At 50.8% G+C, this 17,553-nt stretch overlaps 3 protein-coding genes across 7 annotated transcripts; 1 reads left to right on the top strand and 2 right to left on the bottom strand.

Annotated features, from left to right (window-relative positions):
• Positions 1–2,031: 2,031 nt before the first annotated feature.
• FOXRED1 (FAD dependent oxidoreductase domain containing 1) lies at positions 2,032–5,188 on the bottom strand (the record flags this gene model as incomplete). The annotated part of the gene is made up of 10 exons (XM_080358082.1): positions 5,021–5,188; positions 4,359–4,600; positions 4,152–4,262; positions 3,944–4,062; positions 3,766–3,860; positions 3,419–3,520; positions 3,265–3,317; positions 3,043–3,179; positions 2,699–2,828; positions 2,032–2,388 (listed from the first exon to the last, which is right to left on the bottom strand). Exons 1-10 carry the CDS (start codon positions 5,181–5,183, stop codon positions 2,032–2,034), a joined length of 1,509 nt encoding a protein of 502 aa, XP_080214208.1. The 5' UTR covers positions 5,184–5,188.
• Positions 5,189–5,370: 182 nt separating this feature from the next.
• Positions 5,371–10,962, top strand: SRPRA (SRP receptor subunit alpha). The gene is made up of 14 exons (XM_080358062.1): positions 5,371–5,552; positions 6,329–6,412; positions 6,944–7,107; positions 7,197–7,357; positions 7,471–7,621; positions 8,153–8,306; positions 8,547–8,653; positions 8,794–8,912; positions 8,990–9,076; positions 9,152–9,324; positions 9,563–9,776; positions 9,857–10,020; positions 10,121–10,219; positions 10,291–10,962. Exons 1-14 carry the CDS (start codon positions 5,427–5,429, stop codon positions 10,417–10,419), a joined length of 1,932 nt encoding a protein of 643 aa, XP_080214188.1. The 5' UTR covers positions 5,371–5,426; the 3' UTR covers positions 10,420–10,962.
• Positions 10,833–16,571, bottom strand: FAM118B (family with sequence similarity 118 member B; the record flags this gene model as incomplete). Of its 5 annotated transcripts, none has more annotated exons than XM_080358063.1 (10): positions 16,537–16,560; positions 16,133–16,167; positions 14,505–14,582; positions 13,441–13,693; positions 13,012–13,239; positions 12,386–12,514; positions 11,914–12,199; positions 11,671–11,724; positions 11,058–11,127; positions 10,833–10,944 (listed from the first exon to the last, which is right to left on the bottom strand). In XM_080358063.1, the coding sequence occupies exons 3-10, from the start codon at positions 14,573–14,575 to the stop codon at positions 10,833–10,835; spliced, it is 1,203 nt and encodes a 400-aa protein (XP_080214189.1). In that variant the 5' UTR covers positions 14,576–14,582; positions 16,133–16,167; positions 16,537–16,560. The 5 variants fall into 5 exon arrangements, with proteins under 5 accessions (XP_080214189.1, XP_080214191.1, XP_080214190.1 ...); XM_080358065.1 differs by having other exon boundaries at positions 11,058–11,124; XM_080358064.1 differs by lacking the exon at positions 16,133–16,167 and having other exon boundaries at positions 16,537–16,571.
• Between the last annotated feature and the right edge of the window lie 982 nt (positions 16,572–17,553).

Genomic DNA, 17,553 nt, shown 5'->3' with positions numbered 1-17,553 from the left:
GTTCCCGTTCTTGGAATTATTTTTTAACAGTTTACATTTGTCTGAGAACTGTGGATATTTTTATACTAGTGTGAGTGCTTTCTGTATATTTATGTATGCATTATACTGTGTTCTCCTCATTTTCTAGTGGATGCTGAGATGTTTTGTATTGTCTCCTGTTAAGACAGTTCTGGGCTCATAACTTTATTTTACTATGGAAATCCAACTTGTTCCTACTGCGTTTTATACTTTTGCCAGCTTTAATATTCAGCAACAATACTATTTATTTTCTAACTGCTTCACCGTCCAGAAAGGAGCTCAAGGCTCTTATGCAGCCCTGTGCCACATTGGCACGGCACAACACAATATGTTCTGGACCATTTGTAATAGTGACTTTCTCCTTACAGACATGGTAGGGAAGTTCATCCATGGGCTGCAGGGGGGTGGGAATACATCTCTCTTGGGAAAGAAGCAAAGATTTTCTTCCTCCCTGGAAATAGTTTCTCTGTTGCATGATCTCTCGTGGGTTGGGGAAGGGAGCATGGTGCTGTTACGCTGAAATCAATTGTATTTGAATTGTGAAATTTTCTCAAGTGTTTCTTTGGGTTTTACTCATCCGTTTTATTTCAGTGAGAGCCACGCACCTAGGCTAGAATTGTATGGAGAAGATTAAGACAATATCCAAGGTCTGTAGGTGCCGGTTGCATAGCCCTCTGTGCCACTCAAAGATGAGCAGGTTGCTTTTGGAGCACTGAAGATGCACCAAGCTATGGTCAGAGCTTCTAATGGATACAACCCAGCCTTGCCCACAGTTTTCCCATGAAGGAAAGAGTTGTTAGCTGATACAGGAGACAGCCTGTTCTTGTCAGATCAGTTCAACTGACCGTGGTCACACTTACTGCCACCAGAGAGCCGAGGATTGAAACTCATATGGAAACACACGCTCTCCAGAGCAACAATGGGCTCTATTGGAGAAGGAGCAAGGCTGGACGCAAGGCTTGCTTATAGGGGCTGGCAGTCCTGTACTGTTTATCCACGCTAATATCACACGTAAGGCAGGACACAAGAAATCAGAACTGATAGCAAAGCTTTGTTCTTGGGTTTTTACCATGATAGTGAAGATAGAATTGCTGGAATTGTGACCGAAGCCGGATGGCTTTATTTCTCTATTAGTGCTGCAGCGTTCTGCAGACCTTTGCATGACTGATGGGAGGCGGTAAGGAATATTAGGCATGGGGATAAGAGGTACCAGCTGCAAAAGCTGCTGGCCAGATGTTCCTCTCTGATAAAAACAACAGATGTTACTCTCACTGCTGTAACACTGACTTCAGTGCATTTATTCTGGGGATGCGCTCTTATTATCATACGCAGGACTCACGCTTGACTGTTTTGAATCTTTATTTCTGTCCAGCTTGCTTCCAAGTTACTTTCCTATTCCTATACTTGTAACTTGCTTATCCATGCTCTGTGTAAAATTCTATTTTCATAGAAACTCTGTTTGCATTCACCTCTTCAGAAGGGCAGTTATTCCAAGGCCTGTTCTCCAGGAATGTGAAGCTTTATCTGTAAATCTAAACCAGACCTACCTGACTGGGTTAAGCCTTCCATTAGTTAACCAGGCAGATATCTCAATAAAACAGGGTTTGCAAACTGAGTCTGTTGGGTGCTTGTGAAGGGGTAGATTGCTTTGAAATGAGAAGGCGCAGATAGGGATACAGTCCATAAATAACCTGGAGTGCTTAAGCTTAACCTCCCATAGGTTTTTTCCGAGACCAATAAGTTTCCCACAGTGTTTGAGGGGGGGATACTGATGCAGACTTGGGGGGGCAGCCCCAGTGTGACCCCCCCCCCCCCAAATGAAACTCATCACAGTCATCATCCAACCACTTTATTTGTGCGTAGCGTGACAGCGACACCCCACGTTGTGCCTCAGTTTCCCCAAATTACATCCCGAACAGTGCCTCAATTTCCCAAAGTATTTTCCCCAATTTCCACCTCATTTTCTCCAAATTCCGCCTCCACTTCCCCCCAATCTGTGCCTCAGTTTCCCCTCTACACCACGGCCTCCTCCAGCCGCTCCCCCCCCTCCAGCCGCCCCCACCCCAACCTTCTCAGGTCCAAACTCTTATAACCCCCCTTCACCAGCAGCTCCCCCAGCGCCCTCCCCGCTGCCGGCGCGTGTTGCAGCCCGTGCCCGCTGAACCCTGCCAGGATGAACAAATTCTCAACGTTGGGATGGGGGCCCACCACCCCATTTTGATCGAAAGTATTAAAATCGTAATAACCCCCCCAGGATCCACCCCGGCGCAGCGATTGGAACGCTGGGACCCTCTGTGCCAACAGCGGCCACACGCAGTCTTGGAAAAACTCATCATCCACTGACAAATCGCTCGGATCCGGCTCGTCCTCCTGCCCCAAAATTCAACAGTTCAGAATTTCAAAATTTCAAAACTCTAAATTTTCATTCCCCAAAGTTTCCAAAGTTCTAGCGTTTAAAACGTCCAAAGTTCTAGCGTTTAAAACGTCCAAAGTTCTAGCGTTTAAACCCTCCAAAGTTCTAGCATTTAAACCCTCCAAAATTCTAGCGTTTAAAATGTCCAAAGTTCTAGCGTTTAAACCTCCACAATTCTGGCGTTTAAACCATTTTAATGCTAGAATTTTGGAAATTTTAATTCAAACTTTCAAATTTCCCGTTTGATTTCAATTTCCCAGGGCTCACCTCGGGGGGGCTCATGCCCCCCAAGTAGTTGCCGGCGATGCCGTCGCGGCGGAAATAAGCGCCGGTCGTATCGATGAGGAAAGGGCAGGAAAATCCGGGGCCGTCGGGGCAGTGCCAGGAAAAAATGTATCTGGACTCCCCCCACCCCCAAAAACAAGTTAAGGGGGGGAGGAAATAAATAAATAGGGTGTGGGGGCCAAAGTAAAGACCAAGAGGTTCAGCCCTTATCCTCAAAAAAAAGGACCAAAGGCTTTACCCCCCCCAGAGGATGGAAGGATTGTGGGTACCAGGGTGTCCCCACCCAAAGGTGACATCAGAATGTCATTCCCCACTCCCTAAATCACCTTTTTCGGGGCTGGATGGGGAGGGGGGGCCCTGGGAGCCCCCCCATGCGCAGCAGCTCCCCGGCCCACGCCCCGGCCGCATTCACCACAATGGCACAAGCCACGGGCTGGTACTCCCGGCTGTCCCGCATGTGGATCTGTTGGGGGGGACACAGCAAATTGGGGGGGGGGGTCACACACCCCCATGGGGACCTGCAGCAGCGGGGGGGGAAACGCACTCACGTGGACGTATTTGATGCGCGTGGTGTCGCCGTCCCGCGGCGAGGTGACAAAACCTGCCGTGTTGTTACTATTACAATGTTTATTGGTTGTAATTTTTTTGAGGGGAGGGGTCACCTCATTGTGTGTCGTTGTCCCCCCCCCCAAAATGTCTCACCTCGCACCTCCCCGGTGCAGCTGAGCACCCCCAGGGACACGGCTTTGCGGCGGAATGCGCTGAGCAGGGTCCAGGGGTCAAACCAGCCTTCGTCTTCCAAACCTGGAGGGGGAAAACACTTGGGGGGGTGGGGGGCCCAATGCAGCAGAACCCACCCCCTCCTCCCATAATGAAGTTCTAAATTTCAGGGGGCCCCCTTTCCTAAATAAAGTGAGGATGAAGGATGCAGGATGGGGGTGAGGGGGAGTTTTGGGGGGAATTTTTGTGTGTTTATTTTTTTGGGGGGGGTGTTAGGGAGATTTTTGGGGAGGGTCCGTATGTGTGTTTCCTTCTCACCCCCCCCATACCATAGGAGGCCACGGCCACGTCCTGCGTGTCCATCCAGGGGAATCTCTCCTTCAGCTGGGTGGGGGACAGCAGGGCCACCTGTACCCCCTCATCCCTGGGGACAGCAAAAGGGGGATTAAAATGTGTCCGCCCCCCCCAAAAACAAACTGTCAGGGGGGGTTGTTGTGTGTCCCCAACCTTTGGAGCTGGACGCTGGCTTCGAGCTTCTCAGCACCATCTGGAGAGGCGAGGAACAGGTACCCCGAGGGCTGGAACTGGATGTCGATGGGGGGTTCGTTGGGGACCCCCAGGTGCTCCTAGAAGTGGGGGTGTGGGCTAAAATAAAGGGGGCTGGACCCCCCCAAAATTAAACATCAACCCCCCAAGTAAAATTAACCCGACGTACGTTGATGTTGCGCAGAAATTTAGCAGAAAATCGTGACATTTGGATGTTTTCCGGGAGGGAAAACTGCTGCCGGATTCCCCCCGCTGCCAGGACGGTGGAAGCCTGAGAATACTGGAGACCACCCCCCCGTCCCGAATTAAAACGTTAATTAAAAGGGGGGGGTTCCCAAGGTTGTGACCCCCCAGGGGGTGGTGGGGTGGGTCTCACCGTGGGGTCCCGCTCCACCAGCAGCACCCTCATGCCGTGCTGCCGACCCTCCAGCGCCTTCAGCCAAAACGCGGTGGCCCAGCCCAGGACTCCCCCGCCGACCACCACCACATCGGCTTCTTCGGGGATGGGGGGACGTTGCGGGGGGGTCCCCGGAGGGGTCCAACCCCCCTCTCCGCCTCGTAATGATGGGAGTTGGGATTTCAGGGTCCGGCCCATGTGGCCCAGGGTCTGGCCAAGGTCTGGGGGGGATGTTGCGGGGGGTGACATTGCTGGGGGGGCATAGATGGAGACAGCCCCCCCAAGAACACTCTGGGACCCCCCAGGACTCCCCTAGTCCCCTTGGACTCCCCAGACTCCACCAGGGACACCCCAGAACTCTCTGGGACCCCCCAGGACCCTCAGCATCCCACCCAGGGATTCCCCGTGACCCCCCAGAATCCCTCCCAGTCCCTCCTGAACCCCGCCTAGTCCCCTGGGATCCCCCCCACCAAGTCCCCCTTAAACCCCCCCTACTCCCCTCACCCCAAGCCCCTTCGGGACTCCTCCACCTCCTCCTTCCTCCCCCCCCCTAACCCCATTGACCCCCCATTTCCCTCGGGACCCCCCCAATCCCCACTGACCGCCCCCGGTGCCCATGACCCTCACCCCCCGGCTCTCACCGCGGAAGAAGTCGGAGCGCAGCGGGGCCGCGGTGCGCAGGGGGCGGCCCGGAGCATGTTCCGGGGCCGGGACACCCCCCGGACACCTTAAGGACCCCCCTGGGATCCCCCTCGGGGGCTCCCCCCGGCTCGGAGGGCGAAAAGCGCGCCCCCAGCGCAGCATGACGGCTGGCCCCGCCCCCCCGAAAGACACGCCCCTAAACTCACGTCAATAACGCTAAACCACGCCCCTAACCACACCACCTTCACCACGCCCCTTCACACGGCCCTTCACGCCATTGGCCTGCCGCCCTCCTGCCCTTTCCCGTCCTCCCAGCCAATGGGAAAGGCGGCGGAAGCGGCGGAAGCGGAAGCGCGGCGGGCAGTGCGACGTGTGCGGGGAGCCGGGCCCGGCACCGCCGCCGCCATGCTCGACTTTTTCACCATCTTCAGCAAAGGCGGGCTCGTCCTCTGGTGCTTCCAGGGCGTGCGGGGCCCCGCCGCGGCCGCCACCGCCCCCGTTAATGCGCTCATCCGCTCCGTGCTGCTGCAGGTCCGCGCCGGGCTCGCCGGGCCGCCCGGGAGGGGGAGGTGGTTGCGCCGAACCATCGGCCTGAGGCGGGGGGGAGACGCGGCCGGGACCAACTCCTTGCGGGGGGGGTTGGGGGGAGCACGAGATCACTCGCCATGGGGGGAAGGGTTGGGAAACACGGGCAGGACCATTTACCTTGGCTGGGGAGGGTAACTGATCCATTTTGAGGGGGTGGGAGGCGATATTGCCAGGACCATTTGTGTGGGGGGGGGGCAAACGACCCATTTTGGGGAGGGGGGAGACATGGGCAGGACCATTTACCTTGGCTGGGGAGGGTAACTGATCCATTTTGGGGGGGGAGGGGAGGAGATATGGGCAGGACCATTTATGTGGGGCGGCAAATGACCCATTTTGGGGAGGGGGGAGACATGGGCAGGACCATTTACCTTGGCTGGGGAGGGTAACTGATCCATTTTGGGGGGGTGGGAGGCGATATTTCCAGGACCATTTGTGTGTGTGGGGGCAAATGACCCATTTTGGGGAGGGGGGTAGACATGGGCAGGACCATTTATCTGTGGGAGGGGGAATGACCCATTTTGGGGAAAGGAGGGGACACGGGTGAGACCATTTATGTAGGTGAGCAGGGTGCAAATGACCCATTTTGGGGAGCAAAGATGGGACCCTCAGCCCCTGGGGTTGGGCTAGATGATTTTTTAGGGGGTCTCAGTGACAATGGGGGGAGTCTCCTCGTTGCCGACCCCCCTTTTTTAATGGCTTTTCCCCCCCATCCTCCCCAGGAGCGCGGCGGCAGCAACTCCTTCACCCATGAAGCCCTCATGCTCAAGTATAAACTGGACAACCAGTTCGAACTGGTGTTTGTGGTAAGCGACTCCTCCCAAACCCCCCCAAAAAGAGGTATCCGGGTGTGGTTTGGGTGGAAAAATCCATTTAGTAGCTTCCCCAAGGCGTGAGATTCTTATTAATCTGCAATAGGATTAAAACTCATTAAACCTCAAGCAGAAGCTGCGCAGGCTGAGACATCCTAATAAAACTTATTTCACTTTGACCCAAACCTATTGAAAAAAAGCCCAGAAATGTGTCATTTTCATGACTTTATACAATATTTAAACGCTTTCCCTTTTCAGCCTCCCCGATCTCTCAATCCGCACAAATTTTGTTCTGTACCTAAAAATCAACCGAAGGTTTTGTGGCTTTTTGCCATTATTTGTCAAATAATTTTCTTGGCGTTGCCGTTCAATCTGTGTCATATTTTTTTCCTTCTATTACTAAAAAATTGGGGCGTCAGAGCAAAGAACGTAGCGTGAAACCTGCTGAAATTAAAGAATTTTGGCTCAAATGGTGATATTTTCACTTCCTTTGATTAAATTACCCGATTTATTTTAATTTAACAGGTGGGCTTTCAGAAGATCCTGACGCTCACCTACGTCGACAAGTTGATAGACGACGTTCACAAGGAATTCCGAGACAAATATCGCAATGAGTTCCAGCAAAAAGGCACCTTGGCCCTCCTAAATGGCACTTTTGATTTTAAAGACGACTTCACGCGCCTCCTCCGGTAGCGGAAATTGCTTTTTTAAATTCATTTCTAATTGGGGATGGGTGGGGAAGAGGTGAAATTGGGGCTAACGAGCCGCCTCGCCGCAGGGAGGCCGAGGAGAGCAGCAAAACCCGCGCTCCCGTGGCCATGAAGACGTTTGAACAGTCACTCAAATCCCAGAAGACCATCAAGTGTATGATTGAAACGCGAGGGGAGAAGCCAAAGGAAAAAGTCAAACCTAAAAAGAACAAAGGTTCTAAAAAAGAAGGTCAGTTGGCGGGGGTGACATTGGGATGAGGGGGGATAAATGGTTGGATTTTGGGGTGGTTTTGTGAGGCACAAACGCTGCTCTGAGTTTCTCTTGGGATTTTATTCCATCAGCAACAGAAGTTGTGGTGCCGGGGAAAGCACCGGCGGGTGAGAAGCAGCTCCCGGGTGCTGGGGACAGGGAGGAGCTGAGCAAGGATGAAATCCTGCAGAAAAACCGGGAAGAGTTCTTCAAGAGACACATGAAAGCCGGAGAGAGAGCCAGGTGAGCCCGAGGAGTTAAGCCTGGCTTTGCTGGGCCTGGTTGCCCCAAGAGCGGGGCCTGGTTTGAGGTAAAACCAGTCGGATACAGGGTCAAAATTCAGATCGATTAATTCTGGAGAAAGAATCGCTCAGGTTTAGCCTTAAGTTTGGCTTTTTTGGTTAATCCGGGCTTTTAATTTTTGCACTTTCTAAGGAAACAATTGCTGCTGCTTCCCTGACTGAATCAGGCTTAATTTCGTTGGTTTTGGATAAACCAGGTATATAATTTTCACACAATTTAAGGAAATTATTGCTGCTGCTTCCCTGACTATATCAGCCAGGTTTAGCCTTAATTTCGGCCTTTTTGGTTAATCCAGCCTTGTAATTTTCACACCTTTTAAGGAAACGGTTGCTGCTGCTTCCCTGATTGAACCAGGCTTAATTTTTGTGGTTTTGGGTAAACCAGGCATTTAATTTTCACCCTTTCTAAGGAAACGATTGCTGTTGCTTCCCAGACTGAACAAAACGGGGGTGTTTTTGCTCTTGTTTCCAGCAAATCCCCAAAGCCGGAGGCGCAGAAGGAGAAGGGGAAGAAGCCCCGAGTGTGGGACTTGGGGAACTCCAATGCCAAAGTCCTCGATTACAGCAACTCCGCGACCAACGGCAGCGCTGAGCCTGGTCCCGTGGAGGAATTTGACCCCGATATGGTAAGAAAACATAATTTGGGGCGTTGTGTTTGTGCTAAAAGATCATTTTGGGGATCAACCGAGCATCTGCGGTTGGCTGAGAAAGTTCTAAAAAATGCCGATTTGCAGCGCTCAGCTGCTCCTTAAATCATAAGTTTTTGCAAAAATAGGGTATTTTCTAGATGGGGTCAACCCCCTGTGGCAAAGATTTCTGTGATAACTCCTGATGAGGGTGAGTGGTGCATTTTTCCCCTTTCACAGGCCCTGGGGGATCGAAACCGGGAGCCCGGCCGCCTGTACGACCTGGAATACGAGAGCGATGATGAAACCGAAGAGGAGAAAATTGTTCCAAACCCTTCGAAAAGCAGGTGAGAGGCTCCCGTAATGTATCTTCCAATCTGACCCGTAACGTGACTGGGGACAAATCGGCGTGTCTGTCACCTGCACGGTGGCTTTTTCTCACGGGTTTTATGCGATTTGGTCCTCAAACTTCATGTTTTTTCTGCAGCGCGAAGAAAGGCGGCTTGGGGGGAATGTTTGGGATGCTGAAAGGGCTGGTGGGTTCCAAGAGCCTGACCAGGGAGGACATGGACCCCGTGCTGGAGAAGATGAAGGATCATTTGATCGGTACGTGTGCGGGTGGGACAACGGTCTCGTATTGCGGGGATCCCGACATCGCTGACTTTCCTTTCTCTACCTCGAAGCGAAAAACGTGGCAGCCGAGATCGCGGTGCAGCTCTGCGAGTCGGTGGCGAAGAAACTGGAAGGGAAAGTGATGGGAACGTTCACCAGTAAGTCCCCACACTCCTGGTTTTGAGGTTCGGGACCGTCCCCGAGGTGTGACACATTATTTTTTTCGTCCCCAGCGGTGACATCGACGGTGAAGCAGGCGCTGCAGGAGGCGCTGGTGCAGATCCTGCAGCCCCAGCGCCGCGTTGATGTCCTGCGCGACGTCCTGGACGCCCAGCGGCAGCACCGGCCTTACGTGGTGACATTCTGCGGCGTCAACGGTGTCGGCAAGTCCACCAACCTGGCCAAGGTGGGACACGGGCCTCTAGGGGAGCGGGGGGACAATTCTTCTCCCTCTTGTGACACCTTAATTGTACAGCAAGTAGCATCTTATTTTAATCATCTGCAATAGGATTAAAAGTTGTTAAACCTCAAATAGAAACTGTACAGGTTCCTATGTCACGATAAAACCTTTTTACTTTGACTATTTAAAAAAAGCCAGAAATGTGCCATCTCCATTTTTTTAACAATCTATTAACCGCCCCCAGATCTCGTTCTGGCTGATTGAGAACGGTTTCAGCGTCCTGATCGCCGCCTGCGACACGTTCCGGGCGGGCGCCGTGGAGCAGCTGCGCACCCACACGCGCCGCCTCAACGCGCTGCACCCCCCGGAGAGCCACGGCGGGAGGACCATGGTGCAGCTCTACGAGAAAGGCTACGGCAAAGACGCCGCCGGCATTGCCATGGAGGCCATTTCCTACGGTATTTTGGGGAGAAACGGCAGCAGGAAATGGTGTTTTGGGGAGAAAATAGCGTTTGATGGTGTCTTTTTGCCCGCCCAGCGCGGAATCAGGGTTTCGACGTGGTGCTAGTGGACACGGCGGGCCGCATGCAGGACAACGCGCCCTTGATGACGGCGTTGGCCAAACTCATTGCCGTCAATGCGCCCGACTTGGTGCTGTTTGTCGGGGAAGCGCTGGTGGGCAACGAGGCCGTGGATCAGCTGGTGGGTGCCCAAGTTTGAGCAAAAACCTCAAATTTTATCAGTTTTCATGGAGATTTGGCCACCAAAAATACATTTTTTCGGCTCTTCTCGCTTCTTCTAGGTCAAGTTCAACAAAGCCTTGGCTGATCACTCCATGGCGCAGACACCGCGGCTCATTGACGGGATTGTCCTCACCAAGTTCGACACCATCGACGACAAGGTAAGGACGTCGCCCAGACACCTCCGAGCTTGTTATTTCGCAGCCTCACGATGCTCATTATCCCTTGGCAGGTGGGCGCCGCCATCTCCATGACCTACATCACGAGCAAACCCATCGTTTTCGTCGGCACCGGGCAGACGTACTGCGACCTGCGCAGCCTTAACGCCAAGGCCGTGGTCGCCGCGCTCATGAAGGCCTAAAAAAGAACCATCATTTAAAAAAACACCAAATTTCTCTTCGCAGATGTCCGAGAAGAAAATGCTTTAGTCTTTCCCCTGTAGTGCTGAACAAATGAAGGGATATGGGTGCAAGGGGTGGGGTTTTTTTTTGGATAAAAACCCCTTTTATCCAGCAAAAAAACCCTTTCCCCGCGTTCCTTTGTTGTGTTTTAAGTGACACAGGCTCCCTCGCGGGGAAGCTGAGGCCGGAGCTTTGTATTGTTCGTGCTTTTTGGGGAGTTTAAAGGCTTTTTTTTTGACCTGCTTTGGGTTTTTAGACCAATTTAGGGAGGAGATGAGCGACTTTTTGCTGTTACTGTGGCAGCTCCACCGAAGCTGATAAACCAAAAAGAACAACAGGGCTGGGCTGGAGATGGGAAAACGCTCAAGTTGCCTTAAACGTCTCCCCGGTTTGTCATCACCGGGATGCTGGAGTGCGGTACCTGGACACCGGGAGCGGGAGATCTTGGTCCGATAGTGCGAATTGTGTCTCCTCGGTGGTGTTTTCTAGGGAAAAAAGGCAAAAAATGCATTAATTTTGGAAGATAGCGGTGGCTGCTTGCTGCTTTCCTGCCCCCTCGAGTGCCTCTTGCTCCCGGTCTACGCGGAATAATACAAACCTCTTCCAACGATGTCTTGTAGCTCTTGTATCGCAGGTGTGCTCTAGTGCAATAAATCGAATGCTGTCTGCTAAAGAGACATAATTTATATATATATATATATATATATTAAAAAAAAGAAATAAACTTCAAGATTTTGTTCTCCGTGTAGAAAATTTGCCTCTGGGCGGGTGTGAGGTGCAAATTAAGCGCCAGCCAAAAACTTGAAGTGAATGGGGCTTTAATAGAAGCTTCAACATACAAAATACAGTAGAAAGACTAGAAAACTAGAGCTTTCAGTTAAAAAAGAAAAAAAAAAATTCAAGTTTTATGCTTTTAATGGGAAGTACAGAATATAAAAGCACTAAGTATGAAATTAGAGGAGCCTGGACTCCCCCAGCACACGCAAACGTGATTAAAAAGACAATCGTAATGTTAAATGTCCGTTTTGTGCCTCTTCCCCTAGACCGGGCTTAAACTGCGCAGGCCTCTGGCTTAGGCCTGTCCTAGGGAGTCGCTGGCTGCATCTCATGTCCCGGTGTTCAAGCGCTGCGTCCTGTAGGAAGGAAAAGGCTCCGCAAAGCCCGAGCGGCTGCAAAATGGCTGGATAAAAAGGGGTTGGGATGAATTTTACCTTTGATTTGGGCAGCAGCAGAGCCGTTGAGCTGTTGTCCCTCCTTAGGCTGGCCTAGGAGAGAGCAGAGAGTGCGGCTGGGTGGAAAATCAACCCTGCACCAACAGCCGCGTTCTCCCAGGTGGGTTTTACCCTTGGAACACGCGCTGGCTGGCAAACCTGCTTCTTTTACCTCATTTTTATGATTTTAGTGCGATTTTATGTTAAAGCTTTCGGTTTTCCGAATAAACGAGGCGGACATACCTGGCAGTCCGCGCGTGGCTATTTCGCCCGCCAGCCTCTCAAAATATTCAGGCAAATCGGCGTATTCATCTCCGTAGGAAATAACTTTAATCCCTTTATCCAGCATGTTCTCGCGCAGCTTTTTAAACTCGTCCACGTCCCCCCTGCGCACCAGCATGAAATGCTCCAGGTCGGATTTGTGCTTCACCGCCTCTAGAAACAGCGCCTGGAACGTGGTGTCGTCGACAGTCCAACCGCACCCCAAGAACAGGAAGGATTTATTCTCGTACAGCTTCTGTATCGCCCGCTTTAAAAAAGGGAAAGAGCTCCTTAACCACGGCAAAGCTTATATTTTGCCTAGAGAATCGAATCACCCCTCCTTGGCCACTTCATGAAATTATAGAGTCAGGCTTTAAACTCGGCTTAGTCTACGCCCGCCTAAGGAGGCAGCAGGAGATGTAAAGACGCGCTATATAGAAGAGGGAGGTCTCACCATCACCTCGGTGTTGCGCAGCACGTTCTGGTAGCCGGCTGGGTGCAGGACGATGCCACCGGGGTTGGTGTAAACGCCGTGGATGTGCAGGACGCTCAGTTTCCTCTTCTCTTGCGCCCATTCCAGCACCTGCGCCAAACGAACAACCAAAACCAGCTCAAAATAAAACATTCCATGGCAGCGTTTGGGTCAACGACAAATCAGCACAGGGCGGAAAACTCTAAATTTAATCTCGACACACTTCTCAAGCTTAAAAAGGTTGATTTCTTGGCCCCTCGAGGCTGCAAGAAGCTCCAAGGGAGCTCAATGACTGACCTTTGCTTCTAAAAGCCACGATTTGCTCTCTGTTTCCTCCTGCAGCCCTCAGCTCGTTTAAGCTTGCAATAATTAAAATGCTTATTTGTAAGGCTCTAAATACTTAGATTGAGGTCGCGCAGGAAACGCAAAGCACAGAAGTGAGTCGGAATGCCCAGAGACCACAAATCGCGTGTGTTTAATGAGTTTAATAAAGATAAGGATGGGATGCTCTCCGCTGGTAAAACGCATAATGGGAAGATGGCAAGTCTGTCTAACGGCAATTAAATCACAACAAACAGCTCTGATTATAAAAAATCATCATATTTTACCTTCTTTTCATCAGTCAGGTCAAGAGACTCCAGGTGCTTCCCCTGGTGCGCAGCGTACAGCTCCAGCAGGTTGTCGAAGTTGGTCGTTAACACCAGAGCCCCGTTTTCCATCAGATCCAGCACGGACTGAAGCAGCTGCTTCCCGGAATCTTCCATTTTCGATTCCAGGTCGTCAAACACCTCGTACAAACAGTCTTTGAAAAAGGTGGAGCGAACGTTGCTCGTGCGCTGAGGAGGGGAGAGATTCAGATCAGAGTCGCGGGCTTTTTAATCAAGTTTTGTGGCAAACTTGATGAAAAACTACGCAAATATTTCTCAAAGACGGAGCAAGTTTTGGAGATTGGGGCACACTGGAGAACCAAATTTGACTCTTTTTGAAAACCTGGAGGCACGGACTGAATATTTCCAGGCGAACAACCATTAACTCACCGGCGACAGCTTCTGGATAAGGTCATGGGCGACGTGCACCAAGTTCTTGTCTTCGTGGAGACACTTTTGGAAGCATTTGCTCTCTTCATCCTCCAGCAGATCGAAGTCGACGGCGGCGTCCAGGAGCGCCTGGATCAAACCCTTCCATGATTTCAATGCTGGGACGTGGGGAGCAACCGCGGCACTGATCCCTGTCCCGATCACCAAAACAAGTTCTTGGGGCTTCTTAGTTTTGAGGCTTGGCAAGAGCTTCCTGCAAGGCCAAGTTTTGGAAGCCCAGATACAAAGAATTGCGTGAAAAAGAGGGGTTTTTTATTTTTTAAAGCAACACCGCGCCCTGTGTGCAAAAAAAGACAAGTTAACCCTTTTTTTAAGGTCCTCGCTGTGATAAATGGGTTTAAATTTGGGACTGCAGGCTTCGCACGCAAAGAATCCATTCATATTTGTGCTAATGAGCTTGTATAAAAACACAACCAGGGACCGAAATCCAAAATGATAACTTATAAATAAATCAGATTAGTGGGGGATGACTTGCTAGGTGAATTAGTGGCTTGTTTGTAATGATGGTGCCTTAATTTCTGAGCCCAGCCTGGAGGGGATGAAGCGTCAATACGGCCCAAATTAGCAATTCTTCAAGTTGTTGCTTGAAGAATTATAAAAAGAGCAATTAATTATTGTTATCATTACAACCACTTTATTATTAATATTACTATGACCAATTTATTAGTATGGGGAGCCTCCAAAATTAGAGATATTTAGCCCTTCCATGCAGAAAATTATTTGCCATGAAACTGCTGTCCAACCACCGCACCCAACGTGACCTTAAGCCTGGGCAGGACTTGAGCTGGGCTTAACACCCACCTAAAACAGGGAGACAGAGCAGTAAAACCCATTGTGCGTAACTGTTGCACAAATAAAAGCGTGTTTTGGGTGTTAGAGCCTTTATTCCACGCAGGAAAATACCAATGACAGGGCTTGTTCGTAACGTCTCTCTAAAGAATGACGCGGGGTTTACAGAAGCAGCGCTTATTAGGAGAAATTAATTGGAGGATAATTAAATTAACCTGGGCTTTTTTGCAGGCGGCATTCCATCTTCCAGCAGTGATTCTTTCCCCAGGCTGCGCGTAGACGCCATCCAGTTTCTGTAGGAGATAAATCACCACAAGCTAAGTCTGTGTATGTATATATATATAGTTTATATTGTATATATGCAACACAATGTGGAACAGCCCACAGGTTTTTGTCGAGCCAGCTTTTTCACCAGCTTTTATTATCTTGGTGAGGTCACCTTTGGGTTGAAAATGGTGCTTTTCTTTCGTTCTGAACTTTGCCCCCGGGACTCTCATCCCCTTCTTAACTCCTCCAAATAATAAAAGGCTTTTTCTTGGCTACAAAAAGCCACCCAGAGAATTTAATTGCCCGGGGATGAGATGATCGTCCAGCCCAATGTGACCTTAAAGTGCACGGAAACCAAAGTTTATGTCCAAAAAACTCTTTCAAGGTTTAAAATATAAGAGATTTTGGGGCAAACACAGTCCTGTCCGAAATAAAAAGGGAAGAAAGTTATATTGGTTTTAGGTTGCGAATTATCAGCTAAGTGTCAAATATCAAACCTGTTTATATATAAAACACCACACGGGCTTGTTCACCTGCTGAGAACTGCTCCCATTTTGCTTTAAATGGCAGAAAAGGAGCCATCGATTCAATTCTCTAAATGCTCTAAAGCATTAAGGACATTTCAAAAGTAATTTTGAACTGAGGACAAAAACAAATCAGCTTTTGAAATGATAGTTACCAAGAAATGGTTGTCTAGTGGCATGAACTGCAACCTTCCTTTCTATTTAATACAGATTGCCAAAATAGAAACAACCTCAGAAATAATATCTAGTTGGTTTGTGTCTTTAAAAATGTGCTTATTTCTCTTAATGACAATTATTTTATATGTAACATAAGGAAGACACGTCGGGCTGCAAAAACACTCAAAATACAAAGTATCGCAGCTAAAACCAAAGGCCAAAAATAAAGGATATGCCAAATTCTTGCTGAGGCTCACGCCTGGGTGCATACTTATAATATATATATATAATAAGCAGATAAATCATTCTTAAAAACCCCACAGAACAAGTTATGCTGCTCAGTCAACGTCAAACCTCACCCTGCAGAAACATCCCAGGAAATAAATAGAGAAGAAAGCACAAATTAATTGCTCATCAATTACTTTTAGCTTGGAGCGCTGAGAAGAACCACCAGCGAGGGTGTAATTCACATCTCCCTTTTAAATTAAGAGGTTTTAAGACGTTGGGATAAGACAAATACTATAGTTTAAAATCCACTATGTTTCAATGAGAAGAATCCAAAAGGACGTTAATGAGGCACCCTGGCCGATTCCCAAGCTTTATCCTTCCATGTGGGGACCATAATTGGATCATGCTCATCAAAATTGTCCTAAAAAAGCCAAAACCTCAGCGATTCAACAGGCGAGGAAACCCAAACGTGGCTCCTGTGCGTGCTGACAGTATGAACACAAGATCCACGAGTTAAAACACATCAGAAGTGTTTTATTTAATGCTGAGGTTCTTCCTGATCTTTGGACTCCCAGCAGCTTCATGAGAAATAAGAAGAAATGATAAAATGAAGCCTGGAAACGGGGTCTGTACCCCCACAGACTTGCAACGGAGCCTCCAGGACTTACCCTTCCCCTCTGCCGTGCCCCCTCTCACGCTAAACCTGAGGGAAAATAAAGAATAGGCTCCTTTTTATGTGGGAAAATGTCCAAGAAGGGGTTTTTTTAAGAGGGTGACGGTGCCGAGGGGGCTCACAGAGCCGAGGTGGGACTAGGCCCCCACTGCCCCTCGCCGCCATAACGCGGCCGCCCGCCCGGGCCCCTCGCCCTCCTCGGGCTCACCCCCGACCCCCTCGTCCCCCGGGCAGCCCCACAGAGGGGACGGAGCCCCCGCTGACCACCGCCGACCACCGCGGCCTTCGCGCCTCCCGGTCATGGCGGCCGCGGCCTCGCCGTCGCCATAGCAACCGCCTCCCCCCCCCCCAGTCCTCCATCGCCATGGCAACGGCGCCCCCGCCCCGCGCCGCACGCACCTGGCGCCCAGCGCGCCCGGCCTCACGAGGAGACGCCCGGCCGCCGCGCCTCGCCCCGCCCCTAGCTCCGGGCGGCGGAATGTGATTGGCTCGCTCTCCTTTCCGCCCCGCCCTCTCATTGGCTGGTTGCGACGAAGGGCGCTCGCGCGGGAGTTCGGCACTATTCTCGCGATGCTTCGCGTTGCTATAAAAGGCAGCGGGCGCATGCGCAGTGCAGTTGCGGGGTGGGAGGTTCGTGTCGTGCTGCCTGTCGGGCTGTGCTGTGAGGGGCCCAAAGCCCGGATCGTCCTGTTCGAGGGGCCCAAAGCCCGGATCGTCCTGTTCGAGGGGGCCTGTTACCCCTCAGGGGCCTTATTTTATCGAGTTCGTCCCTCGAGCTGCCTTTCTGCTCAGGTTTGTGTCTGTGCAGTGGTGTCTCCCAGCCTGTGAGGTGCTAAGAGCGGTGCTTGGACTCTGCAACTCCGTGTGGAGGAGGAGAAGCTGTTCTCTGGCTCTCCGGGTATCCGTGTGTCACTTTGTATTGATGGTGGATGTATTTAGAGACAAATTAGCCCTATTTTGTCCCCTTGCCTTGTACTCAGCCCATTTCCTAATATTCACAGGCAATCGAATACGCTGCAGGCTTGCCCACAATCAGTTTAACTGAAACACTCTCATGCCGCCAGGGGATTTCAACATGGTGGGTTGCGAATCCAGCTGTGCTTTCTTAATTATCCTCTTCCTTTTAATTCTATTGTAGCCAAGGTGGAAGTGGATGCAGCAGGGATGTCGCTCAAGGGGTTTGTGCCTCTGGGTTACGGCAGTTTGGGGGTTTCCAGGTGTATTGAGCTGATTTCCAGGTATACGGAGCTGAGTTTTGGGACAGTGGCAGCGGCAAAATCGTCCATCCCTGGATGAGATTGGGGAGGGGATTAATTGAAGGAGAGTCAGAACACAACAAGCGGTGCTGGACCCCGGGGGGGCTCAGCGCTGCTCAATCTTTCGCGCTTTGGGATTTAGGGCTGAATGGTGGCTCCT

This window comes from Nesoenas mayeri, assembly GCF_963082525.1.
Source record: "Nesoenas mayeri genome assembly, chromosome: 22".
Taxonomy (NCBI): Eukaryota; Metazoa; Chordata; class Aves; order Columbiformes; family Columbidae; genus Nesoenas; species Nesoenas mayeri.
This window is presented reverse-complemented; position numbering and strand designations above follow the sequence as displayed.